At 42.5% G+C, this 27,674-nt stretch overlaps 1 protein-coding gene across 5 annotated transcripts in view; it reads right to left on the bottom strand.

Annotated features, from left to right (window-relative positions):
• Positions 1-27,674, bottom strand: part of AAK1 (AP2 associated kinase 1) — a 133,166-nt gene that overhangs the window by 66,014 nt on the left and 39,478 nt on the right. For all 5 annotated transcript variants that reach the window (XM_054727839.1, XM_054727838.1, XM_054727841.1 and 2 more), the window contains exon 3: positions 332-450. In XM_054727839.1, the coding sequence (XP_054583814.1) occupies positions 332-450 (119 nt within the window). The remainder of the gene's footprint in view (positions 1-331; positions 451-27,674) is intronic.

Below are 27,674 nucleotides of genomic sequence, written 5' to 3' on the forward strand. Positions count from 1 at the left end.
AGCTAGGGTTTCCAGATTAAACTCTACAGTTAATTCTGGGAACCATGTTGTGAAATAAATTTTCCCAACGCCCAAAACTATTTCTCTGACCTAAAAAATATAGCTGTTCTTTCAAAAGGGCCCTTTCTCTTCAACCCTGCAACTGAAGGTGACCAAGGCAGGAGCAGCATCCTACACCCCAATGCTGTTCATTCCCATCATGTGCAGAGGCCTCTCGGCCACTGCAGGAAAGGGAACAATGCCCTCCCCCCCTGCCTTTCTTATGAGAGGGCACAGTCTCTTCCCACACCCATTTTAAATAAGCAGTCTCAAGTCTGAGGGGCAGCCTTACCATTATCTGGATTTCTCGCTTGCACACTTGGAGATCATACTCATTGTTGACAAACATGCGTTTCAAGGCACATTTCATTCCATTGCTTGTCCTTACTAGAAACACGATAGCAAATCCACCTGTGAGAGAAACAAACACACAAGTTCTTCTGAGTCACTTTGGAAAAGTCAATGACTATGGTGGCTGCTGTCACTGTTGGTGGTGCTGATGCCACTGTCAACTATGCTTAGCACGGGCCTGGCTTTGAAGGCAATCTTAGATTCTCAGGACTCAGAGGCAATCGGGTGGCAGAAATCAGAGAAATTGTTCCTAAACACCAATCTCAGGAGAAAGGAACAATAGTAACTACCTTCAAAAGAACCTACAAATAGATAAACAGATGAGAGGGAAAAAACTACATTCCAACTACTGTCCGAGGCACTTTGAGCTCTTAATTCTAACCAGAATCCTGTGAAGCTCAGTGTTATTTTTCCCTTTAATGCAATAATTACTAGCTGAAGCATTCTTAAATACTTTAAATTTGTTACACCTTAGTGTTCCACAAATCCTTAGAACTCCTAACCTTGTCATCACTCCCCATACACTGTATGAAGTGTTCTGTGTAATTGTTAAAAGGGGTTATAGATAGATAAGGTGCTACACGGCTGTCAAAGTTGAAGACTTTGGGATAAGCAGAACCTATACTGGACACTTAGTCCATCTGCTTGCTCGTGTACCTTCATAATTTAGCTTGAACTATTTGTGCATTGAGCCTATGTAACAACAACAAATCACTGCACAGAGGTAATCACTAATTGGATGAAGGAGAATGCAGAGGGAAATCATCAGTACGGGAACTTGAGTTGAAGTTATGGCATTGGTTTGGGGCTAACAGCCATATGCAAAATTAAGAGAGCAATCATCAGTGAGTATAGAGATCTCAGGCCTGAGATAGGACTTGGGTCTTGACTGCCACTCTAGTTCCTCTGAAGCCCAGCTGCACTTTAGCACCTGTCTGTTGATGTTCACAGAATTTCCTATTGCATCTTTACAATAATTATTCCTTTTTAAGTCAGCTTGAGTAAGTTTCTGTTCCTTACAACCAAAGAGAGCTTTAATCATAAAACACTGTTTCATGTTAAAATACACACATAATTCCGTGTTAGGAATTTTTTAATGGATTTAAATGTTCCAATATGTATATTGATAACTATTTACTGGAAATTGCATGTTTGTATATTTACTGTCACTGTGCTCTTCTTCAGTATTCAGATAAACATTAAAATTTACCATATAATCTTTTTTTATTTATTGTCTAAAGTTTTTCATATGTCTCCTTTTTCCCTGCTTGACACCCTCTCCACCCCCCAGTAATCTTTATTTTTTCTAAACATTTTTTTTTATTTTTCAATTATAGTGACATGTAATATTAGTTTCAGGTATAAACCCTAAGTTTAGACATTTATATAACTTATGAATCACCAAATAAATCTTTAATTTCAACTGTCATCTCTTTAATCTTTGTACCTCAATAACATTTTCCATTTTCTCCTAATACTTTAAATTACACTTACACTGCTCAATTGTCAACTATAATTCTACAACTTTGAGTATTTACAAAAACAGATTTTTAACCCTCACATGCACTTATAAAGAGAGACCTTGCCGAAACCGGTTTGGCTCGGTGGATGGAGCATCGGCCTGAGGACTGAAGGGTCCTGGGTTCGATTCCGGTCAGGGGCATGTACCTTGGTTGCGGGCACATCCCCAGTGAGGGGTGTGCAGGAGGCAGCTGATCGATGTTTCTCTCTCATCGATGTTTCTAACTCTCTATCCCTCTCTCTTCCTCTCTGTAAAAAATCAATAAAAAATAAAAATATATATATATATATATAAAGAGAGAGACCTTATCACACATTCACCCCCAAAAATGTCAATGCTAAGATGCAAATTTTTTACAATTTAATTTTTTCAATATCTGAAATTTTCTTATTATAAATATGCACATTTAATAAAGTGCTATTTGTCTCCCCTCCAAAAAAAGGCTATTAAAATTCATGATGTGTCTTAAAATCAAGTAGAACTGAGGAAAACGATAGTATAAAGTATAAAATTTCAATGTATATTCACACCTGTTTTATAAACAGTCTAAGTTGTGTTTCATGTTATAGATATTTTGAATTTTGAAAAAAATCACAGAACTACAAATTTTATACTAGTAGTGCCTGTAGAGAACATTAAGTTCAAGCATTTTGCTTTATGGGTAGAGAAACCTATTGAGGCTTAGGAGTCCCATGGCTAGCTATGGGCAGAACCTGGGACATTGTCAATCTCCTGATTGTCCAAAATATGTTCTTTCCAGTTCATGTATCTTAGAGAAACTGTGCAATCCCCTGATAGTGCTGACAGTGCTGCAGAACAAAAATTGGGAATGGCTATTTCCTGCAGTTCTGTGATGCATGGCACCACTAAAGAACAAGGCTGTCCTTTCAGAAGCAAGTTAACGATGCAGCAATTTGATGTAACTGCCACCAGATGGGGGCAGTGTAGTTTTCTTCACCAGGTAGCAAGATGACCTTTCCAGCCAAGACTGAAGAAATGAGTCAGATGCCTGCCACACAATCTAGGCAAGCACAACTGGTCGAAAAGAGCCAGTCCAGATTCTCAAAGCCCATGACCTTCATAAATCTAAAGGCAGAGCAATAAACCATTATGCCTAATAGAAACAGAACCATTTTATTAAGCATCTATGCCCATACAAGGGCTTATTTGCAGGTGAGAAGCATTTAAATCAGGGTTCCTTGACAGTGCGATCAAAATCAAAGCCTGAAAGGACTGCCAATAGAAAAATCTTGGCCAATATAAACTGTGTAGTTGACCAAATAGAGATGTAAATTACTAGAAGGTAGAGGGGAGATAGCATTACTCAAGATACATCTCCAGTACACATGGACCAGGGTTCAGGCCATTGCAGAAGGCAGCTATATGACTGTTAATAGAGATGCTCATTTCAGATTGAGTTGCATCATAAGAGCTTGATTAAATGGAAAAATTTTACACTGAGGTAGGGATAGTTTGAACAGAGATAAGAACAGCCAACATTCAATAGAGCCTGTGCCACTCTCTCTGCCTACTGGCATTTTCTGAAATACTAAAATAATCTCCATGTTTTTACTGGAATGAATTTTTTGGATAATTCATGAATTTATTGAATCACAAAAGGAAAAAAGATTTGATCCATTTTGTGAGGTAAGCAAGTAAAACAGGTAAGATAACTGTGGCACATACACTCTTTTGCCTATGAGATATATGGGAATATTTTTTTTACTTCCACAAAGAAACGTGTTTCTTCCCACTTTCCCTAAAATATATAGCACTCTTGGTCTAACTTTCTCCTAATTTTTGATAATGTAGATAAGTACTTTCTACTCATTAGATAGATATTTTGTCTGTTTGGTTCCCCTCTGTATAATCATGTCCTAAAATAAAGAGGGCACTCTAAAATGAATTAACTTTCCTCTTAATGTTACCATAGAGAATAGAAAAGGCTACAGAGTGTGGTGGAGACTGTAGGAAACTAAAGGGTATGGCCCACAAAAAAACAACAGCTACCGTATTTTCTGGCATATAAGACGACTTTTTAACCCAGGAAAAATCTTCTATATGCCCAGTCGTCTTATACGCCGGAAAATACGGTACTACACAACTTCAGGCACTTGTTGTCATGTAGGAATATGGACCCAGTTTTGTCAGATCTGCTCACTTCTAAAGATAAACTGAAAAAAACAAACAAAAAAAGATAAACTGGAAACACAAAACTTTATGTGCAATCTATAGTTTTAAACACTGGCAACTAGTCTTATTTTAAATAAATGGACAGGCTGACACTATAGAGCAGTGGTTCTCAACCTTTCTTTCTTTTTCTTTTTTTTAATATAGTTTATTGATTTTTTTACAGAGAGGAAGGGAGAAGGATAGAGAGTTAGAAACATCGATGAGAGAGAAATATCGATCAGCTGCCTCCTGCAACACCCCCTAATGGGGATGTGCCCACAACCAAGGTACATGTCCTTGACCAGAATCGAACCCGGGACCCTTCAGTCCGCAGGCAGGGACTCTATCCACTGAGCCAAACCAGTTTTGGCGGTTCTCAACCTTTCTAATGCCACAACCCTTTAATACAGTTCCTCATGTTGTGGTGACCCCCAACCATAAAATTATTTTCATTGCTACTTCATAACTGTAATTTTGCTACTGTTATGAATTGTAATATAAATATCTGTGTTTTCCGATGATCTTAGGCGACCCTGCTAGCGGTTCTTAACCTGTGGGTCGCGACACCATCCTACACTAGTATAATAAAAGCCTAATATGCTCAGTGTCCAGTCAACCGGTTGGCAGTTCAACCAATCAAATTGTAATAGGCTAATGATATGCTAAGGCTGCTCAACCACTCGCTATAATGTGCACTGACCACCAGGGGGCAGACAGTCAACTGGCTGACCAGTCGCTATGACGTGCACTGACCACCTGGGGGCAGACACTCCAACCGGTAGCTTAGCTTGTAGCTGGGGTCCGGCTGATCGGGACTGGGTGAGAAGGGCCAGACACGCCCTAAAGCCCTCCCGTGGTCCCTCCCTGCCTGGCCAACCTCCCACATTTCTCCCAGGCCCTGATCATGGGAATGGCTAGGTCACATGGTAAGTGTATATTCAGCTTTATAAGAAACTGCTTACCAGTTCACCACAGTGGTTGTACCATTTCACACTCCCAACTGCCACATGTGAGAGTTTGGGTTGTTCCATATCCTCACCAACTCGATACTGTCAGCCTTTTAATTTTAGCCATTCTTGTGAGTGTATAGTGATATTTCTTTGTGGTTTTAATTTGCATTTTGTCATAGATCCTTCATCATTTATATTCCTAGGATTAGCTGCTCCCACCATTTTTGTGATAAAAGGCTTTAATAAGCATAGGATCATGGGAGTCACCAATGAAATTACTGAGATAATCTGGACTTCTCCCTCTCAAGCAAAGATCACAGAAGTGCCTCCTTCTCTCCTGACAGAAGAATGCAAATGAGAATTTGTAATACACAGAGGGGGGATTATAATCTCTAAAATCTCTTCCAACTCTGACATCAAGAGATCATGGTCATCAGCATCATTATGACTGAAACTTTTAAAACAAAACCTCCTCAGGAGCCTGCTCATGATATTCAATACCATATCAGCAATGGGGCTTTTGAAGGACTAAGTGTAGTACCTCTCCTGGCTTGGTCTCAAATACTGAGTCATGCTGGATGGTACCAGACCCCAGGGGCAGTTCTGAAGGAATCAAGACAATTAGTGACTTCCACTTACTAGTAGCAAGGAAAAGTGAGGGATGGGGGAAGTAAGGTGAGCAGGAAGGAAAGAAAAACAGCAAACTGATTATCTGAGTAGCAATGTGCACAGAGATGGGAAACAGCTGGGCAGACAAAGAGAATGATTAGACCACGAGACAAAGAAGCCCATCATGGTGCTGAGGCAGGGTTTCTGGATTTGCTGTCAAAGAAGTTTTGGTGGATATTTTAAAATTGGGCCAAGATTCTAGGCATTAAAATCTGCTGCCTGCTTATTTCCTGCAGGTTAAAGAAAACTTCCTTTGCTAACTAACATCAGCCCCGTCTACACCTTTAGGAATGGCTTTCACTTATCTGAGATAAAAGGAAAAACCAACCAAAGAAGCCAGACGTTACTAAAATGAGAGAAAACAGCCAGACCCATAATCTGACCCCCATCTTCCACTTTGTTTCTCTCTTAGAATAAGGTTTAACCCACTGAATGACGTTTACTTAACGCAGTTTCTCTTTGAATCACAGGAGGAGAAATGAACATAAAATAAAATAGCATTCTGAGGTTTTTCTAAACAATCAGATGGAGAACCCATTAAAGTACAATTTATCTGAAAGATATAAAAGAAGGGGCAACGCTGGACAAATTAGTGGATCCTTTTGGCTTCCATTTCCTCAACTGCAGAAATTAAGACTAAATTATTGCTTTTAAAACTCCGTTCCTCAGAGCCCTAGGATTACAGGAGGTATGTACTTCATTGCCCCAATGATGAAAAAATGACTCCACTTAAGGATAGGGCTCTGCACACAGCTTCCTTTTATCTGTTTAATATTAATTCTGAAAAAGATGCTAGGACAAAAAGGGGAAGACAACACCTCTTAAAGAAGAAAAAAGTACACAAAGAATAGTCTGTAGATCTATCTAAAAGTATTTTAAAGAAAAAAGAACTACACCACTGCCAGTCATGCAAACAGCCCTTAAACACACCTCCTGCAGATACACGTGTGTGGAGGCAGCTTCTGGGAAGGGTGGGCTGTGGCACTACATCCATTTTACGTTGAGACTATGTAGCATTCCTTTAGAGTCCACAGGTTCAGGCAAGCCACAAGCTCTCTGAGGCCCTGTCCTCTCACAATAAAAGGCCACTGAGATCTATCTCAGCTTTGTGGAGGATTACATGATAAGCAAAGCACTTAGCACATAGGAGACGTGTGATGAATCTTGGTATTCCCTCCTTACCTCCGCTCCTACCGCCACCCCCCCCAAAAAAAAATCCTTTGTATTTGTATGACACTTATCATAAAGTTCTCAATCTGGAATATCTTCTTGAGATCAAGGGCAAAAACCCAAATGCCTATAGCCCGACAGATCATCTAAAGGAGGGACACAGCCCAGGTATAACACAATATATGCAGGGAGTCTGGTGACATGGACTCACTGACTGGGGAGCATAGGGGACTGCGCAAACCAGATGTGCACACCTTAGCTCAGTGGTCAGCAAACCGCGGTTTGCCGCTCTGTTGACTAATGAGTTTGCCGACCACTGACCTAGACTCTCGATTCCAGTAATTACAGGCTGTTGTTGTTCCTTGTGATTAAGCCCCTATTAGCTCATGGGGAGCCGTTTGTCAACATCAGTCAATTTTGGCCATGGTGAAATTTGGGCCGAGGGTTGCCCTGTTTTTTTATTTCCAGGAGAAGCTGGATTTTTAGGTAAAATCTTCTGATTTTTAAATCCAGGCAACAAACTTTCAGAAAATCTGTTGCACCCTGTCAGGTTAAGGAAAAGCTATTTCTACGCTAGGACTGTACTAGACAGCCCTGCTCCAATCTTTATGGGAACCTTGTGAAGTAAGCAGGGCATGTATTACAATCTCCACTGTATTGGGAAACTGAGGCATAGTGGCCTCCTTCCTATGGCTACGTAGTGGCAGGACCAGGGCTCAAATCCAGGCGTACCAATCCCTGGCTCTCATCTTGGTCCACTCTCTCCTACTGCCGTCCCCTCCCATAAGCAGCGCACCATGCAGGAACATCTCCTCTACCAGGGAAGGTCAGAGCTAAGACACAGTGAAAGGCAAGGGAGGCTGACCAAAGCTTTACCTCTCTAGCTGACCAGGTGGAATAGAGTCCTCTGCACCGTGTGAACTTGAGCGCATTGTCTGCAGTGTCTGTGAATTCCCATAGGCAGTGACAACCAAGAGGCTTACAAACAGCCACCTACAATATATTCATATTGAAGACACTGCCAAAAGTTTCAGAAGAAACAAAAATTTTCAAAACTTCAGAACAGATGGCAAGGAGCAAAGCAAAGATTTCACAGGAGAAAAGGTCAATCTGAAGCATTCATCACAGTGGGAACTTGGGGTTTGTTTTTTAACATTCATTTCTCCACACTTGCCTCAAATTAAAAATCACCATTTGCCAGCTCCTTCTGGGGAGCATGTCAAAGCAGTCCTTGAACACCCAGATGGGGGATGACTTGAGGTATTCAACTTCCTCTCTTCCCATCAGGAGCTGTGGGCACAAGCCGGAGGCAAACTCTGGCAGTGGAACAGAAGCACCAATAAAATCCAATCAAGGCCACAGCCCAGACTGAACACTGGCAATAGGTTCTTCCTTTCCAGGATGGTAATAACTGGGGAGCATTTCCAGTTCAAGGTGTTGGGCAAGAGTATTTTTTAAAAAAAGACATTTCCAGGGAAGTCACCTGCCTACCTGGAACAAAAGGTTAGAGTTTCAAGAAATCAAGTTGGCTCACACACTCCAAAGGCTTGTGAATTACTGCCCACAGAACCACTGCAAATTGGGCCTGGCCTGTCAACAGCTAAGACCCACCAAAAGAGGGCCTTTCCCAGAGCTCCCTGGCCCACATTCCATGTACCGTTACCATGGGGGTAACTATCCTATATAATAAAAGGGTAGTATGCAAATAGACCGAACAGCAGAACAACAGAACCACCAATCAAAGCATAATATGCTAATGATATGCTAAGGCTGCTCAACCACTCGCTATGACGTGCACTTACCATCAGGGGGCAGACAATCAACTGGTCAACCAGTCACTATGACGTACACTGACCACCAGGGAGCAGACAGTCAACCGGTCAACCAGTGGCTATGATGTGCACTGACCACCAGGGGACAGATGCTCCAACAGATAGGTTAGCTTGCTGCTGGGGTCTGGCCGATCAGGACTGAGGGAGATGGGCTGGACATGCTCTGGAGCCCTCCCACAGTCCCTCCCCAGCCCGATCATGGGGTCCCTCAGCCTGGCCTACACCCTCTCGCAATCTGGGACCCCTCAGGGGATGTCAGAGAGCCGGTTTCAGCCTGATCCCACAGGCCTCTTGGGAGGGAGCCACATGCAGGGCTCATGGCTGGCGAGCGCTACTGAGGCAGTGCAAGCCTCTCGATCGGGACTGATTGGGCGCGAGCCCACGGCAGGCACAGTGGGGCCAGGATGAGTGGGAATGGCAAACAGGAGCTGCAGGCGGCGTTGGACTGCGGGTTTCAGCCCGATCCCTGCAGGCCACCCAGAGGGACCACACCCATACACGAATTTGTGCACCGGGTCTTTAGTCTGGCAAATAAAGAGAGAAATAATCACAGATATCAGTAGGACCATATTCTTTGTTCACTTACATTCACTGAGTAGCTTCCCCACGTCAGACTAAACCATTTTCTATTCTCTATAGCTAGGGTGATCTTTTAAAAACAGAAACTGTGTATCATCCACCTATTTGAAACTCCTTAGTGGCTTCTCGCCCCTCTCAGAATAAAGCTCCAAATGCTAATGATGGCAAGCGAGGCCCTATGTGATAGGGTATGATCTCTCCAGCGTCATTCAAACACAACAGCTTTTCACAGCTCACTCTGTTCCAGCCACAACTGTCTTCTTTCTTCCTCAATGTTGCTTATATTCCACCCTTCCTAAGGATTTTTGTGCATGCTTCTCCCTTTGCCCTATTCACCTCATTCTTGTACTGACCATCTCCTATTCCTATGTCCCTTGTTATACATAGCACCCTATAATGTTTCCTTCAGGGCATCTCAGGAGAATATTCAATATTTAGGTGGGTAATCCCTGGTTTGGTGCCTTATTTTCCTAAACCCTGTAAACTGCACAAGGACAAGGACAATGACTGACTCACTGTGGCCTCTGTCATCCAGCACAGTGCCTACTAAGAAAGGCACTCAAGTGTTTGTTACACAGTGTATGTGCCTAGTACTATAAAAAATACCCCCCAAAAAAACAAAAAAAACAAAACAAAACAAAACACTATACAGCTCTGGCCAGTATGGCTCAGTTGGTTGAGCATCATCCCATGCACCGAAAGGTTGCTGGTTTGATTCCTGGTCAGGCACATACCCAGGTTACAGGTTTGATCCCTGGTCAGAGTGTGTATGGGAGGCAGCTGATCAATGTCTCTCTCTCTGTCTCTCTCTGTCTCTGTCTCTGTCTCTCTCTCTCTCTCTCCCCCTTCTCTTTCTCCCCCGCTTCCTTTCCTCCCTCCCTTCCTCTCTCTCTCAAATCAATAAAAAAGAATTTTTTTAAGCCAAACACTACATAGTCTCAGCCTTTCAGAAGGTTAGAATCCAGTTTGGGACAGAAGGGACACATTTTGTGAGAAGGACCCTCCATGATAAGGTAGTCTACCCTTCAGAGAAAAACCCAGCACACTGAGAGCTGTGTGAGACTGGAGCCCACAGGACGACATCCTGGGACAATATCTGCAAGGTGCAGCTTTATGGAGAGCTTTACAGAAATCTCTGTGCTGTCACAGAGTGCCACTTGTTCTATGTGCAATCCCTTCTTTTAAAAATAACACTTGAACTGGATATAAAAACACTCTTCAGTTGAGAAGGAAAAGAAATCAAACACCACAGTGCTCAATCCTGCATCAATCCCTCACCTGAAGGAGTGGAGAGTCTCTTGGACATGGACTATCTCAGCCCGCTAAGCCCCTGGTGCCAGCAATCTCCTAATAAGTGGTGTGCACACAAATAGAGCAGCTGAGGTCAGCCAGAGGGTGCGGCATCCATGCCCAGATGTCAGCACCCACCGCAGACACCCAAGCTCTGGCTCTAATCATTTCCACCAAGACTTGATGTGTGTTACTAGTCCACATTCTCCAAAGGAGAATTGGGGTTTTAACAAAGCCAAAGCTTGGCTGGCATTCTCTTGGCTCTCAACTTTTAATTCCAGAGCACTTCACTTTAACTTCATGCTTCAAAACTTACTTCGTTTTCTACACTTACTGCTTTTGCAATAAGATCAGGTCAACTAGCTGTGTTCCAGAAAGAGCATCCTGTTCCAAAAAGAACATTTACTACTGTGATGATTTGAGCTTAGCAGCCAGGTTAAAAGCTGTGTCTTTTGTCCTAAGAAGAAACGCACTGGCATCAAAGGTATATAAGTTTCCAACAGTTTAGGTTTTGTTAGAACTGGTCTCTCAACACAACTGCTTTCTACAGGTCATCCTAATCTGCCTCAACCCTCCTAGTTGTCAGAGAAGGTGAGTTCTCATCCTGAAATGCAGGAAGAGAACTCATGATTCAAAGCTTACTTTGTTTTCTGCACTTACTGCTTTTGCAATAAGATCAAAACATTTTCTCAGCTCCCAATTGTTAATTCCAGAGCATTCCAATTTAACTTCATGCTAAAGTCTTTCCTCTGCAGTTCAGGATATCTGATTGTACTACCTATCACCATCATTGACCAACCCCTAGGTCATGGTCCCTCACCCAGTACTTGTGCACCAGTTCAAAATCTCTCCCCCATCCCAACTCCTGCCATCACCCAAGGTGATTTCACTGAGTCTTAATAATTCTATCCCCTAAACCTCTCCAGAATCTATCCCTTCTACACCATCCTGATGCCCCTTTAAACTCTTCTCTTTTCTTTCCAGAAGAACTAAAATAGGGTCCTAACTTTCCATGTCTTAGAACCTTTCTCTTCTAAAATTCATATTGAATAACTACTCTTAAAAACATTCATTGGTTCCCCAAAGCCAGAATAAAAATCAAATTCCTTAACACAGCAATACATAAGAACATTTTTTATTTTTCCCCACTTTGTTATGAAAAATTTCAAACACACAGTAACATTGAAAAGATTATACTACAAACATCCATATACCCACCACCTAAGTTTAGCTTACAATTGTTAACATTTGTCAGACTTGTTTTATCACATATTTATCATCCATGTAAACATCAACTCATCTTATTTTTTTATGCATTTCCAAGTAAGCTATAGACCTCAGTGGATTTCACCCTAAATACTTCAGCATGCACTATCTTTAATCAGTGTTCAGAATTCATGGTTCTTTTTGGGGGCAGGGCAGAAATAAGTTCCATTTATAGTGAAATGTACAAATCTTAAGTATATTGCTGGAAGAGGTTTTTGAACTAAATTTATTGGGGTGCCATCTACACTAATAAAAGAGAAATATGCATATTGACTGTACCCCCTGCAACGCCCACCAGCCAATCAGGAACAAGTATGCAAATTAACCCAACTAAGATGGTGGGTTAATTTGCATATGCAGGCATGGAGCGGCCGGGCGGGGCAGGGCGCCTGCTATGAAGGGGAGGGCAGGGGGCGGAGGGAGCTACAAGAGCAGCGCTCCAGCCGGAGCGGAGAAGACTGAAGGCAGTGGCCAGAGCAAAGGCCTGGGTCCCAGGTGCCAGAGGAAAACCACTGCCGGCAGCCAGGGGAAGGAAGGCCTATTGCACGAATCTTCGTGCAACAGGCCTCTAGTTTGTTAATAAAATTATATAGGTTTTAGGTGTACAACTCTATAATACATCAACTGTATTATGTGTTCACTCACTATGGATAAGTTTTTTGGCGTGTATTTTTTTTTTAATCCTCACTGGAGGATACTTTTTCCATTGATTTCCAGAGAGCATGGATGGGAGGTGGGACAGGGGAGACAGAGAGAGAGAGAGAGAGAGAGAGACAGAGAGACAGAGAGAGAGAGAGACACATGATTGGTTTCCTATTGCACACACTCCTACCAGGGCTGGGGAACCTGCAACCTTGACTGGGAATCAAACCTGCGACCCTTCGGTCTGAGGGCTCTAACCACTAAACGAAACAAGCCAGGGCAAATTGGATAAGTTTTGATAAATACATACCTTCAAGTGACCCAAACCTCTATCAAAACATAAAGCTTCCATCACACAGAAAGTTCCCTCATGGTCCTTTCCAGACAATCCCACCCTCATATCCTAGAGGCAAGCACTGTTTTAAGTTTTTTCATCTATTACTAGTTTTGCCAGCTTTAGAACGTCATATAAATGGAATAATACAGTATGTACTTTGAAATGTAAGGATCTTTTACTCATCATAATTGTTTACATTGTTGAGTATATAGGGTAGTTTGTTACCTTTATTGCTGACTAATATTTCATTATTTAAGTAAATCTGTTTATTCTTTCTCTCAGACATTTGGGTTATTTCAAACTTGGAGCTATTATGAAAAAAGTTCTATGTGCATTCTTCTACAAGTCTTTTTGTATCATATGTTTTTATTTCTCTTGGGTAAATACCTAATACACCAGGGTATAAGTGCTGGGCCACTGGGTAGGTGTATATTTAATTTTGTAAGAAATTTCCAGACCTTTCTCCAAAGTGGTTATATCATTTTATACTCCTACCAACAACATATGACAATTCTAGACCCTTTAGAATCTGAATACTGCCCCGTCCTGGCCCAAATCTACTCTTAATGCTCTCTCTTCCTCTACCACCAAGCTTTCAGAACTTGAACCTTTTTGCTGCTGTAAAGGAGATTTATGCACACTATTCCCTCTGACTACAATTTCTTGTCCCAGTCTTCTGCTTGATAAAAGGAGTTTAAAATTGTTAAAATAATGCCTCTCCTGTGAATTCTTCCCTTTCCCTGACAATCACCCCCAGGCTTTCATATTATGGTACAAATTTAGCCAGTTCCTCTATTATTACACTTATCATAATGCATTATGATTTATCTGTGATATGCTAATCTCTCCACCTAATAGGCTAAGTCAAAGGGGGAGCTACTCTTTTCTGCCCTGGTAGACATGACAATTGTTGTTATCATAATACTTTATAATATATGACACTTTAAAAAGTATTTATATATAAAACTAGTGGCCCGGTGCATGAAATTCATTCACGGGGGGGGGGGGGTCCCTCAGCCCAGCCTGCACCCTTTCCAATTGAGGAGCCCTTGGGGGATGTCCAACTGCCAGTTGGACATCCCTCTCACAATCTGGGACCACTGGCTCCTAACCGCTCACCTGCCTGCCTGCCTGCCTGATCACCCCTAATGGCCTCTGCCTGCCTGCCTGCCAGATTGCCCCTAACCCCTCTGCCTGCCTGCCTGATTGCCCCTAACCTCTCTGCCTGCCTGCCTGCCTGATCGCCCCTAACTGCCCTCCCCTGCCAGCCTGATCTCACCCCTAACTGCCCTCCCCTGCCGGCCTGATCTCGCCCCCAACTGCCCTCCCCTGCTGGCCTGATTGCCCTTAACCCATTGCCGACCTGATCTTGCCCCCAACTGCCCTCCCCTGCCAGCCTGATCACCCTAACTGCCTCTGCCTTGACCCCCACCACCATGGCTTTTTCTGGAAGAAAGTCAGACATCTGGAAGATGGCCTGTCGACCCAGTCTAATTAGCATATTACCCTTTTATTAGTAGAGATAGATTATATAGGATAGGATTGCTTAAATGGGGGGGGAGGAGAGCCTTTTTCAGCAGGAGGAGATGCTCTTGGCAGACAAAAATATATAATCCCTATATCTGGACTGATAGCCAGCCATATGCACTATACTGCCAAACGGGTCATTAAAAAACTGAACTGCTTTCTTACGCCTTACACCAAACAGCTATTGCCCTTAAAACCCCTCCTCAGCCCTCACCTTAGATTCTGCCTTTGCAGTTCACCCAGATTAGGTTCTGATTGGTCAGTTTCTATGACAGTCAGTGTCAAAAGCTCCGCCTCCTAGGCAGCCATTGGCTCCTCGTTCACCCAGATTTGGTTCTGATTGGTTGGTTTCTATGCCAGTCAGCGTCTCCAGGCCTATTTCTGGGCCTGATCAGAGAGGCAGGGCTGATCAGCAGCCACCCCAGGCTGCTGGCGAGCAGGCTGAACTGCTGACCTCTCGGGGAGAGAGAGAGAGAGAGGAGAGAGAGAGAGAGAGAGAGAGAGAGAGAGAGAGGCTCAGCTGCTTGCAAGGCCTGGAGAGAGCTACACTTGGACTTAACAGTTACAAACAAGCCCTTGCCTCTCTCTCTCTCTCTCTCTCTCTCTGGGCCTTGCCAGCAGCCTGGGGCAACTTCTTATCAGCCCCGCCTCTCTCTCTCTCTCTCTCCGAGAGGTCAGCAGTTCAGACTGCTTGCCAGTTCCCGCCCACCCAAGCCTGCTGCACGCAGAGCCTGGCGTTCGGTCATCCCTTCGGTCATTTTGGACGTTACGGACCCTGGCTCTTTATATATATAGATACTAGAGGCCCGTTGCACAAAATTCATGCACTCGGGGGCGAGGGTTCCCCAGCCTGGCCTATGCCTTCTCACAGTGCGGAAGCCCTGCAATCAATCGCCCCAAAGAGGTAGGCCCTACCCACCCATCCAGGACTCCTCAATGAATTGCCCCAAAGAGGTAGGCCGGAGCCGGGGGTCCAGACTCCGTGGTGGGCACGGGGCCGCGGGAACCCCGGTGGAAGCCGCACGGAGCGGCCATTGAAGTCCCGTCTCTACAGTGGGTGTGCCGGGCCACGGGAACCCCACCTCCGCTGTGCACGCAGCTATCTTGTGACTGCATGAGGGCATCATGGCATGATGGCGTGAGGACCACCTAGGCCATTGGTCGGCAAACTGTGGCTCGGGAGCTGCAGTTTGCCGCTCTGTTGACTAATGAGTTTGCCGACCACTGGGATAGGGGCTTAATCACAAGGAACAACAGCCTGTAATTATTGGAATCGAGAGTCTAGGTCAGTGGTCGGCAAACTCATTAGTCAACGGAGTGGCAAGCCTCGGCTCGTGAGCCGCATGTGGCTCACGAGCCGCAGTTTGCCGACCACTGACCTAGGCTTTTATTAGTAAGGTATCATATATAAGGTATCCCAAAAGTATATACACACACTTTGAATAATTATAAAGGCAGTGTTTATTAAAATACATTTCATTTTCAAAAATGAGCTATCAATTGTTACAGTATATATACATTTTTGGGACATCCTATATACTTTATCATTTCATATAATCATTAAATACCAATTTAAAGACTTTGAATACTGTGAAATCTTAAGGACAACATTCTACTTTGTTTTTTAGGTGGAGCACTTGAAAAATGAGTCACCAAAGAAAATTAAAATGAGGAGAAGAACTTCTTATTTCTCTTGGAATCCTCAGGGCTAGCACAGTACTTGGTACATGGTAGATGATTAATAGCTAATAATGTTGTTTCCCTGCTTATAACTCTCTAGCTTTCAACCACCTACAATATAAAATCCCAACCTAATTTGGCATGCAAGGCGCTTCGTAACCTGGAGCCCACATTGAACTGAGTGCCAGGACAGCACCCTTCAGTGTGCTTTGCTTTACATTCTCTATCTAGAATGCCTACTATCTCTTTAATTAGTAACTGTAATTTAATTATTAATTTGTAACTGTTAAGTCCAAGTGTAGCTCAAACCAGGACTCCAATGTGAACTTTCACCTACAGAATACCCATCTCCACACTATTTTCTTACTCGATTACTAGTATATCTCACTTCTCCGAATACCAGTCTTTCTCACTAGGAGTATATTATCTCAGAAGAAAAAGATTTTATTTAATTTCTATTTATTGTAGGAAACATATTGGTCTAATTTACCATATCCTTCACCCCACGCTGAAATAATGATTAGATAATGTTATCAAGCAACGCCTTTCCCCTCACCACTGCTAGCTGGACCAGGAATGGGCAACTGGCACACATTCTCCATTGAGAATCCAAGTGACAACCTCAGGAACTATAATCAGATGGTGTTGCACAGCCAAGTAGACTAGGCTGGTGGGTACTATCAGTCACATGCATGCTCACAAATAAGCAGAGAAGTGTTCTCCAAAAAGGCAAGAAAATGGGGTAGACACTGGAAGAAGCTGTAATCCGAGACTATGAGGCTCCAAGGAGAGACAGACAGACAGAAGAGCCACCTGATAACTTTCCAATACTCACAAAATCCAGCTTCACTTCCTACTGTTGGGTTCTGGAAAATTCCCCTGTATTCATCCAACAACTTCCTTTTTACTTAATCTAATTTAAATTAAATTTCTGTTCTTTGCACCCAGTGACCCTAAGACACTTTGTACCAATATGTTTATAGAATACATATGCTTTGATTCTAATAATTCTAACCATTATAGGCTCTTTTAACAGAAAGCACCTAGAACACAGTGTTAAAACAGAGTATTAAAAATTGTACTTGAAGAGTGAGAATTTTTAAGTTAAGAAACTAGCTTTACATTAAAATAGAACCTGCATTAAAGATCTAAATAAGAGAGTGGTCAAAAATCTACGTGGGAAAGTAGAGTCACAAAGAACTTGAACAGGGGGACAAAGTCTGCATTGTAACGTTTCTTGAGCTCATAGATCAGGATTAGGGAATAGGGAAGACAAAATCCCCAGCACTCATTTCCTCAGGAATGTCGTGAAGATGGTTTTACCTGGGATTATCAAAACGTAATCATAAAGAAGGGTTTTAGTCCTCAAATGGAAGAGAACAGTTCAAGTGAAAAATGAACTCAGCCATGGACATACCTGGAGAGGCCTGTCAAGAAGGAAAGTCTCCAAAAGGACCAGGAGCATAAAAGCAGCAACCAATCCACTGAATTACACGTGGGGAAAACTTACTATGTCTTTGGTGTAAAACCGAGGTCAAGACTATGGTGAGCAGAGTGAGGCACTTGCCATAGGCACAAAAGGACAAAGTCAGTAGTACTGATTTTTCCTTTTGACTCAGGCTGCAGTATGGCTGGGCACAGCGCTGTTAAAGTGATCCTGACTTTATTTTAAATTCTGATATTTTGTTCATCACGGTTTCTTGCACTCATTTTAATTATTAAATGTTGCATGCAATATTATTTATATTGATTACTGAGTTTTTTGGGTGCCCCCTTAAATTCTGCACTTGAAGTGAGTATCTCACTCTAGTCCCAAACCCATGAGAAACTGCTGCCTGCACAGTAGAGAAATCTGCCCAGGCATCACTGTTCATGTTGTTCTTCCACTCTACTCCATGGAAGACCTGAGAGGTCAAGACATTCCTCAGGGGTGAGGAACAGAAACTCAATGGGTGCCTCAAAAAGTGGGGGCTGGGCCCAGCCAGCATGGCTCAGTGGTTGAGCATCAACCTATGAACCAGAAGGTCGCAGTTCGATTCCCAGTCAGGGCACATGCCAGGGTTGCAGGTCTGATTCCCATTGTGGGGCATGCAGGAGGCAGGTGATCAATTATTCACTCTCATCATTGATGTTTCTATCTCTCTTTCCCTCTCCCTTCCTCTCTGAAATCAATAAAAAAAAATTTTTTTTTTTAAGTGGGGACTGGGAAACAGGAAGAGAAGCAGAATTGTGGAGTCAGTTTCTGGCTCACAGTGGAAATTACAGTGATGTAGTAAAGCTCCAAGGAGAGCCTACTCCCAAGCCTGCTTGAACACAGATGAGATCAGACTTGACTCAGGCGCCAAACAAGCATAAAGAAACCAAGCTTCACTGAAGCAGAGACACCAAATGAGTATAAGCTCATCAACTAGCTTTCTAATAAATGAGTAACAACCAAAACAGAACAGACAATTATGGGTTAGGAAGAAAGGTGAGTCTTCCAATAACCAGAGTCTTGAGGAGGAAGGCGGGGTTGTCAACAAAGGGTTGAAGAAAGAGGCTACAGAACAGCCAGAAACCTAGGGGAAAATATCTAAAGCTTAATCAGGAAAGTGCTCACTCACTCAACAGCCAAGACAAGGCACCAAGAGAAACCAAGATGTTACAGGGTTCTAAGAGTTTTATGCCAAACAAAGAAGGGAAGTAGATCTGAAAAACAGAGAACCCTGCCCTACCTGAAATAAGAGAAGGACAATTCCACCCAAGTATCCAGTACTACTCAAATAAAGTTGAGGAGAGGGAAAGGAATGAGAGCTGAGTATTCTCTAAGCTGTATCTACAAGCAGTCCATCAGGCAGTCATAGGTCTGGTAGGAATATGAGCTGGCATGTGCCTGGAAAGCAACATAGATATATGTATAAGAAGCCCAAAAGAACTTTGACGTAAAATTTTCACTTCTGGGAATCTATCTTAAGGAAATAATCTGAAATATGCACAAAAATGCTTGAGATAAAAAACTGTAGGGAAAAACAGAAATTACTTAAATGTCCAATAAGAAAAGATTTAAAAAAAAAATAAAAGTTTGTTCATACAACAGAACATTATGTAGCCGTTAAACATTTAACATTTTTAAATGCATACAATATATTAAATGACAAGACACAAAGCTCTAAATTTATTAAGAACACAGCTATGTAATAATGCACATGTGTAGCAAATAGACTAGAAGAAAATACAAAATGCCATGACTGAAACAATCAAAAAAATTTTCTAAGACTGAGTTACCTGTGGATGATGGAATTACATAATGATTTTTCTTCCTTACCCTTTTCTCTATTTCCCAAGTTTTCTGTAATGACCATATATTATCTTTCCTAAATTATTAAAACAACCCTTTTAATTATTTGTTTTTAAATAAAAATCTGCCCTCCAAATCTGGGGAGGGGTATTAAGAAAGCAAGTCTCAAAAAAGGACCCAAAAGCACAATAGCACCGACCAATGCAGTCAATTCTGTGCAGAGGACATTTTCTCTGCCTTTAGTGTAAAACCAGGGCTGGAACTAGGGTGAGGGTAATGAGGCACTTGCCAGGAACTCCAAATTTGAGGGAATACCAAAACAAAAACAAGAAAAACAGTAATAAAGATAAATAATATTTTAACATATTTTTAAATGAAAATCAATGCAAAAAATCCATGATAACAAATTTTAAAGTTTTAAATAAAGTCAGGATCAATATTGATTTTTCCCTTTGCCTCAGGCTCCAATCTGGCTGGGCACAGCACTGTCACTGATCCTATCTTTGCTCATTGTGGATTTTTTGCATTAATTTGCTTGTATGCTTACTGTAATCCTGACTAATTTCCTGGAAATTTTTTTCATCCCTGCAATCATGGTCAGGGCAGTGAAGTGTACCAATGCCTGTTTGGTGGATGGCAGAACAAAGCAAGAACAAAATAAAGAATGATAATGCCTTGAGAGGGAGTAATCTGGTCTAGAGAGCCCCCATGTACTCTCCCAGATTCCCTCAGACCACAACTCTAGCCCAACCTCTCTCTCTAGTGACTTGCTGGGATTAAAATAGAAAAATTCTTTCCATTCAGAAAATATATAATATACAATGACTGACAACCCCACCAACCATAGAAAGATGCATTAGTTCTTAACAGGATATTATTTTTAAATATATGTTAACAATTATGCTTGAGTTTAATGGCAATATAAAAACACATGATGCACAGATACAAATTCAAAGAACAAGTTAAGGAAAGTGAATTATAATAATTAGCCCAATTAACCATGGTTATGAGAAGTTTATCAAAGCCTCCATCCACCTGGGAACAGGCATAGGCACATATGCCTAGCATCACCACCCTGGACAGCAGTCTGAAAATAGCTCTGGTAATAACACAAATATAACCTGAATATAAGAAGAAAGAAACATACACACATTATAATGCTTCATGGCATTAAGGCTACATGGCCAGCTCTCAATCAGACCTTCACATTTCCAGCTCCTTTATAGCATCTGTTTAGGACACATCCAAAAATAGCACTACCGAGATTCAGCTTTGCACCACGCACTTTCACATGCAACATCTAATTGCATCCTCATGATAATCCTGTGAGGCAAGTATTATTATATCAGTCTACCCAATAGGAAACCACAGGTCTACTCTGTAAGCAGAAGAACCCAAATAGCCTGGGTGTGTGCCCACTGCCCTGCTCTGTGCCTGGCAGGCTCATTTCCTAAAGTTAACCCACAAAACATGCTTCCAAAGACTCCTCCAGTATATTCTACTGTGATCTTCTCGTCAAATTACCCCCATCACCCATTCAGAGACTCAAGTCCCACTTTACCAATAAGGAAAGTGAGACACACCAAAGCAAAGAATTCACTGAACTTTCCATTATCTGACCTCTGGCACCATGCACTTAAGAGTGGGCCACTGTGCTGTCCTGAGACACCAGGCTATCCTGTAGAATTTTCTCCCCCACTGTGAGGGAGAAATGGTACCCTAACACTCCTATCGGGTTCCATTCTACTTAAAAACTCCATGACAAGGAGAGCTGAGTGACAATATAGGAGAGTGCCAGGTAACTACTGGTGCCTCGGCTTTCAGCATATCTTCTACCTTCCAGCACAGTGGAGATCATTTCCCAGACCTGCCTGCAGAACCAGACTGTGGGAGGGATTTCAGCTACAAGGTTTGAGTTACAGCCCTTCCTTCCTGGCCCGAAACCCCTCTTCTCTTGTCCTTTGTATTTGCCCTAACAGCAGGAGGCAGGGTGCAATCTACACTCTTGCAGAGAGGAGCCTCTCCTTACCCCAACCACATTCATTGACACAGGAGGGATAAGGGACCCAGACCAAGCAGCAGCACATTTCAATGGGGACGAGCAGTTTAGGTTGAGGAGGCACTGGGGACTGTGGAGATGGTATTCTTATTCTTAAATTCAAATTCTTTTCACCATCCTTAAGTATCTCTTTCACCTTCATCTTCACTCAGGCACCCAGGGGAATTCAGACTCCCGGGGAAATGGGCAACTTCGGTCTCAGTTGGGAGCGGAGGGCCTGTGTTGGGAGGAAGGAGAACTCACTGCACTTCCCTCCCAATCCCAGGACTGTAAAAGGTGACACGGGGCCTTGCCTCTCAGCTTTCAAGCAGTAATTAATTATGGCAATTCAAGGTTTTGGGATGAAGCAGAAATTGGAGAGCATTAGACAAAATCAGACCCCACACACATCCCAACAGGACCATGTTAGTGAGAGTATGTGATAGGGTGGTGGGAACTATTTACAGTGAAATTTTGAACAGAAAGATGCCTTTAGGCTTTCTCTGAATGCTGAATATCAAGAGATGCTGACTGAGTCTGCTTCATTGCAATTAGTGATTCAATCCTAAAGAAACCTGAGAGTGCAATGCTGAGCATATCTACAACCTGGCTCAGACAAGAGTTCAAATGCAACAAGATCCTGTTCCCATATGCACCACCTTCCCCCCAAGTCCCACTAATCTATATAGCACAGCTACCCACTTTCGCTCTTAAAATTCTTCTCAGAGTCAAAAGCATCATTTAGAATATCTGAAAGGGGTCTTAGTTCCTACTTTCCACCACCACCCCTAACTAACCAACAGTTTTGCAGTCCTGAAAAGCCCAGAATCCACCCAGTGCCCTTAACTTCCACATCCCTCACGCTTCTAAGTTAACTATAATGGCCCTTTCCTTGCCTCTGTCCTCCTGTCTCTGGAACCCATCAGTCTCCCTTTAAGGATTTCATTCCAGAAATTCTCTCCCCTCTCTTGTATTTTCATATGTGTGTGTGTGTGTGTGTGTGTGTGTGTGTGTGTGTGTGTGTTATTGATTTCAGAGAGGAAGGGAGAGGGAGAGACAGAGAGGGAGGAAGCGGGGAGGGAGGGGGATATATATATATATATATATATATATATATGAATTTCATTCCAGAAATTCTCTCTCTCTCTCTCTCTCTCTCTCTCTCTCTCTCTCTCTCTCTCAAAACATGACCTTCTGGTTCATAGATCAACCACTGAGCCGCATCAGCTGGGCTCTTGTATTTTCAACCTATCCTCTCTACTGCCTCTCTTCCATCAGTATTAAACCATGCTCCAGGTCTCTCTGATCTTAAAAAGAAAAAAAATATCTTCATGCCTTTCTTGATCCAACTAGCTACCACCCCTTTCCTCTCATAAGCAGACATTTTTAATTGCCTATACTCCTCTCTCCCCCGCTATCGCCCAGTCATTCAGAAACCTCTTGTAATGTGGTGGTGTCTGCCCTCTCCGAGGCCCTCTCTGTGGCTCAATCCAACTACTACTTTTCAGTTGTTATCTCAAGGGACAGCCATGCAGCACTGCTCGCTGGTGACACTCCAGAATCAAGCACTTTTCGACTGGGTGTCCACAGGAAAGGACATGACATGTTCAGTTTTTCTCCTATGTTTCTGTCCACTTCTTGATCTCCTTTAGAGTTCTTCTTCCTCTTCCTGTTCCTTACATACCAGTATTTTATTCAAGATTGTCTTTTTTTTAATATATTTTATTGATTTTTTACAGAGAGGAAGAGAGAGAGGGATAGAGAGTTAGAAACAGCGATGAGAGAGAAACATCGATCAGCTGCCTCTTGCACACACCCCACTGGGGATGTCCCCGCAACCAAGGTACATGCCCTTGACCGGAATCGAACCTGGGACCCTTGAGTCCGCAGGCTGACGCTCTATCCACTGAGCCAAACCGGTTTCGGCTCAAGATTCAGTCTTGAGTCATCTGTATTTACTACATAAATGCTCTATAGGCGAGTTCATCCATTTAACAGTTAAGTATCCTTTAATTACATTCATAATATTGACAACACTCCCCATAGATCCAGATCCATATATTTGACTCTCTCAATTAACCTAATGAACATTTCCTTATAATTTTCACTAGAGGCCCGGTGCACGAAATTCATGCACGGGGGTGGGGGGGGTGTCCTTCAGCCCAGCCTGCACCCTCTCCAATCTGGGACCCCTCGAGGGATGTCCGACTGTCCGTTTAGGCCCAATCCTACCCGATCCTACCGGACATCCGACTGCCCGTTTAGGCCAGATCCTAAACGGGCAGTCAGACATTCCTCTCACAATCCAGGACTGCTGGCTCCCAAATGCTCGCCTACCTGCCTTCCTGCTCGTCCCTAACCGCTTCTGCCTGTCAGCCTGATTGCCCCTAACTGCCCTCCCCTGCAGGCCTGGTCCCCCCCAACTGCCCTTCCCTGCAGCCCCAGTCGCCACCAACTTTTCTCCTCTGCCAGGCTGGTCACCCCTAACTGCCCTCCCCTGCTGGCCATCTTGTGGTGGCCATCTTGTGTCCACATGGGGGCATCCATCTTGTGTGCTGGAGTGACGGTTAATTTGTATATTACTCTTTTATTAGATAGGATAGGCACTCTAAACTCAACATATTTAAAACTAAAATCAAGCTCCCTATGTCTTCCCAACTTCCAAGCCTCCTTTCCTGTGTTCCCTATCATTATGAATGTGACCACCATCTACCCCATTTCCTTTCTTCAACAATTCCCTCTCCCCAACATCCAACTATTCACCAGAGCCTTTTGATTTTTCTCCATCTTGTCAAATCTGCTTACTCTTACCATACTCATTGCCACTGCCTTATTTCAGATGCTCATTTTTCTCCTGGAATTACAATTTCTTAATGCACTCTCAGAATAGAAAGCTGTGGAGTGTCTGCCCAACTCGATGATTCACCTTTCTCTGAAAATTCCCTTTTCCCCAGCAGTCATGTCTGACTAAATACTAGTAATACCTTTACCCCACCCTTGCCAGAGTTGATGGGACCACTAAAGGATATCTGACCCAAGCTTGGGCCAATCAGATTCTCATTCATTCTCTCTCTCTCTCTCTCTCTCTCTCTCTCTCTCTCTCTCTCTCTCGTGGAATTTGGTATAAGTCTGTGCAGGCAACCTAAACTGTAACAAGTGAATGTGAGGGCTTTATAGTAACCATATTGAATACATGAATGAATGAACAGAAAAAGTCCATCTGCAGAGAAAAAGAGAAGACCAAAACAGGTGCAGGAAAATACACACAGAAAAGCCAGAGATATGAGAGAGACAGATATAGAGACTCCTGAGACCTTCTTTTCTTTATCTCAGACCCTTGCCAAGGGTTACCCGCAGGCCCCATGAGAGAACCCCTCTCCCCACATGCACATACCTTGTCTTTTTAACATTTTACTTTCTTTATTTCAGCTCATTTAAGTAGGTAACCATTATGTGCCTATACAAAGTCTTGATCGATACATTTGGATCAACTCATTTCTCACTGGGTCTCTAGCTTCCTCATCTATAAAACTAGAAGGCTGAATTAGATGAACTCTATGAGAACATACTACAGTTTTCAGGCAGAGTCTGTGTTATTTCTACATTCAGTCTATATGCAAAAAAGGAGTCACCACCTGCTCAAGGACAGCCAAATGTATACCTTAGGATGATGCTTTTTAATAATCAAGTTTTTAAAAGATGCTGAGTTTTAAAACAAATTAATAAAAAGAATCTATTTTTAACTCAAAGAAAGTGTTTTATTCACATCAATTTTCAACCCATTTACCACATTTTAAAGCCCTGAATTAAAACATTTAAAGATGTACATTTTTAAATGACTTCCTTTTTAAAGCCCTGAATTAAAACATTTTTCTACAATTTAGTACATCTCATTTGGCACTCTGCAGGTGGGTCAGTCTATTTTCTGAACATATTTAGAGAATGCTTTTCACTATTCATTCTTTTTTTATTACAAGAAAAAATTGATTCACTTTACAATGCCACATTGATTGTTGTACACTAATATTTTTTTAAAAAAGATTTTGTCTTCTCAACAGGTTCTAGGTAAATTAATAAGCCACTGATTAAGTATCCAATATACAAAGTACATATTACATCACTGATAAAGTACTTGGTAAATAGCTAAATGCTGATAAAGAGTCTAATTCAGTAGGCCCTGGGATCTATTTTTCAAAAAACTTCCCAGACAATATAGATCATCTGCCAGTTTGGGGAGCCACTGCCCCAAAATAAGGGGCATTTCAGATCTTTTTAAAATAAAAAGTAAAAATTGTAGTATACTGAGAACACCTACAATAGAATCAGAGTATCTCTTTACATTAAAATCCTGTGTCTATATGACTAAATTAAATAAACCCTACCCGTGGTTTAGGGGTGAGAGAGGTAATAAGGAAGTTTGACATGCTGCTGTCTTTGTCTAAGGAAGGGATCTAATGATTTTGCAAATTCCTATTCACCTAAAAAGATCTGCTACTGGGGAAAACAAAATATACCATAATCCATATTTTAAATGGCTATTCAAGATCCAACAAAGAAACCTCTTCTCCAGATACCTGCTCAAGCTCAAGTAAGAATGCTTGGAAAGTTGGGGGGGGGGGGGGGAGGGGAAGGCTATCCCAAGGTTATTAAAGAAACATGGTGCAACAAGAAATGGTGGTCAAAGCAGAGAAGAGACAGGCTCAGTGAGTAAATAAATTTCGCTCCAAAGTCTTTGCAAACTCATGGAATAGAATGCTGATGTCTAGCACCTTAAAACTTCCCTGTTGCTGTGAGGACTGTGCTGGAAGTTAAGACACCAAGGAGAGGCCGACGTAATGCACAAAGGCAATGTCCATGTACTGTGCACTGCCACAGAACTCCTGGCAATGTTTTATTTATTTTTTATTGGTTTCAGAGAAGAAGACAGAGAGAGAGAGAGAGAGAGAGAGAGAGAGAGAGAGAGAGAGGGAGGGAGGGAGGGAGGGAGAGAGGGAGAGAGAGAGGGAGAGAGAGAGAGAGAGAGAGAGAGAGAGAGAGAGAGAATGGAATGAATGAGAATCCTGGCAACATTTTAAATAAATCTCCATATGAGACATCAAGAGGTAACAGAAAGAACAATGAGCCAAGAGTCAGGAGACCTAGTTCTGGTCCAAGTTCCACATATGACAAACTATGACCTTGAGTAAGTCACTACACTTCTCTAGGTCTCCATTTCCTTATCTGTAAAATAAAAGTGTGGCAATGAATTAAAGGGACAGAAAAATTTCTGACCTTCGGAGCTGGGTACTTGCCACACTGGTGATTCTTTAGGGATATGAAACATACCAAACAACCTCCTAAATTCTATACAGGAATTTGAATGATCAGTTCTTTAAAAGACAACACTACTTTCATACTGGGAGATGAAGGGGGTGGCAGTAGAAGGAAATAAATTAAAAGAAGCTCTCTGATAGGTGGGAATAGAGGAAGGAATTGACAAAACATTACTTCCTTTGGGATGCTCACTGTTTATTACAGCAATCACTCACTGATTTTCCTGATCCAGGCATACCTCAGAGATACTGCAGGTTTGGTTCCAGACCACCACGGCAATAAAGCGGGTCAATCTTTTTGCTGGCGGAGGATCTTGCCTTCAATAATAAAGTAAGTTGTAATCTTTCTGCTGGTGCAGGGTTCTGCCTTCAATTTGTAAAAAACTTAATATCTATGAAACACAATAAAGCAAAGCGCAATAAAGCAAGGCAAGCCTGTCTAGGCACATTTTCAAAACCTCAAAGCAAGGAGATTTCCTGTTACAGGTTCTCCTAAAGAGTGTTTATAAAGTTTGATATTTCCCTTGAAAACCAGTCCCAGTATGTCTGGTGTACAAGCAGTGTGTCAGTATCCTCTTGGGTCTTATTCTCTTGGCTCAAAGTCCCAAGACTCCTTTCAAGCTAAGCACAATACCCACAGCAGGGCCAAAGACACACTCCCTCACCTGCCACTTTCCTGATAGCCATACGATTTTTTTCATGATTCTTGGCTCTTGGTCCCTTCAGAGGCAACTAATCAGGTGCCCTGAGCATAGTGGTTTGTATTTCAATTCTACATTAATGTAGGCCCATTTTTTTTCAGGATCCTGGATTTAATGTTTTTATCCACAGTACAAACCACAGTAAAATAAACAAAGTAGATTTTTTCATTCTTTCTCTGGATGGAGAAAGATGTCTCAGTTGGTTCTCCTGGTTGGCTTAGAGTTTCTGGCCATATTCTGACAGCCACCTTCACCTAACGGCCCTTCCCATGATAAATACATGGGGTCTCTTCTACAGAATAATTAACCTTCTACGACTG

This window comes from Eptesicus fuscus, chromosome 16 (genome assembly GCF_027574615.1).
Source record: "Eptesicus fuscus isolate TK198812 chromosome 16, DD_ASM_mEF_20220401, whole genome shotgun sequence".
Lineage (NCBI taxonomy): Eukaryota > Metazoa > Chordata > Mammalia > Chiroptera > Vespertilionidae > Eptesicus > Eptesicus fuscus.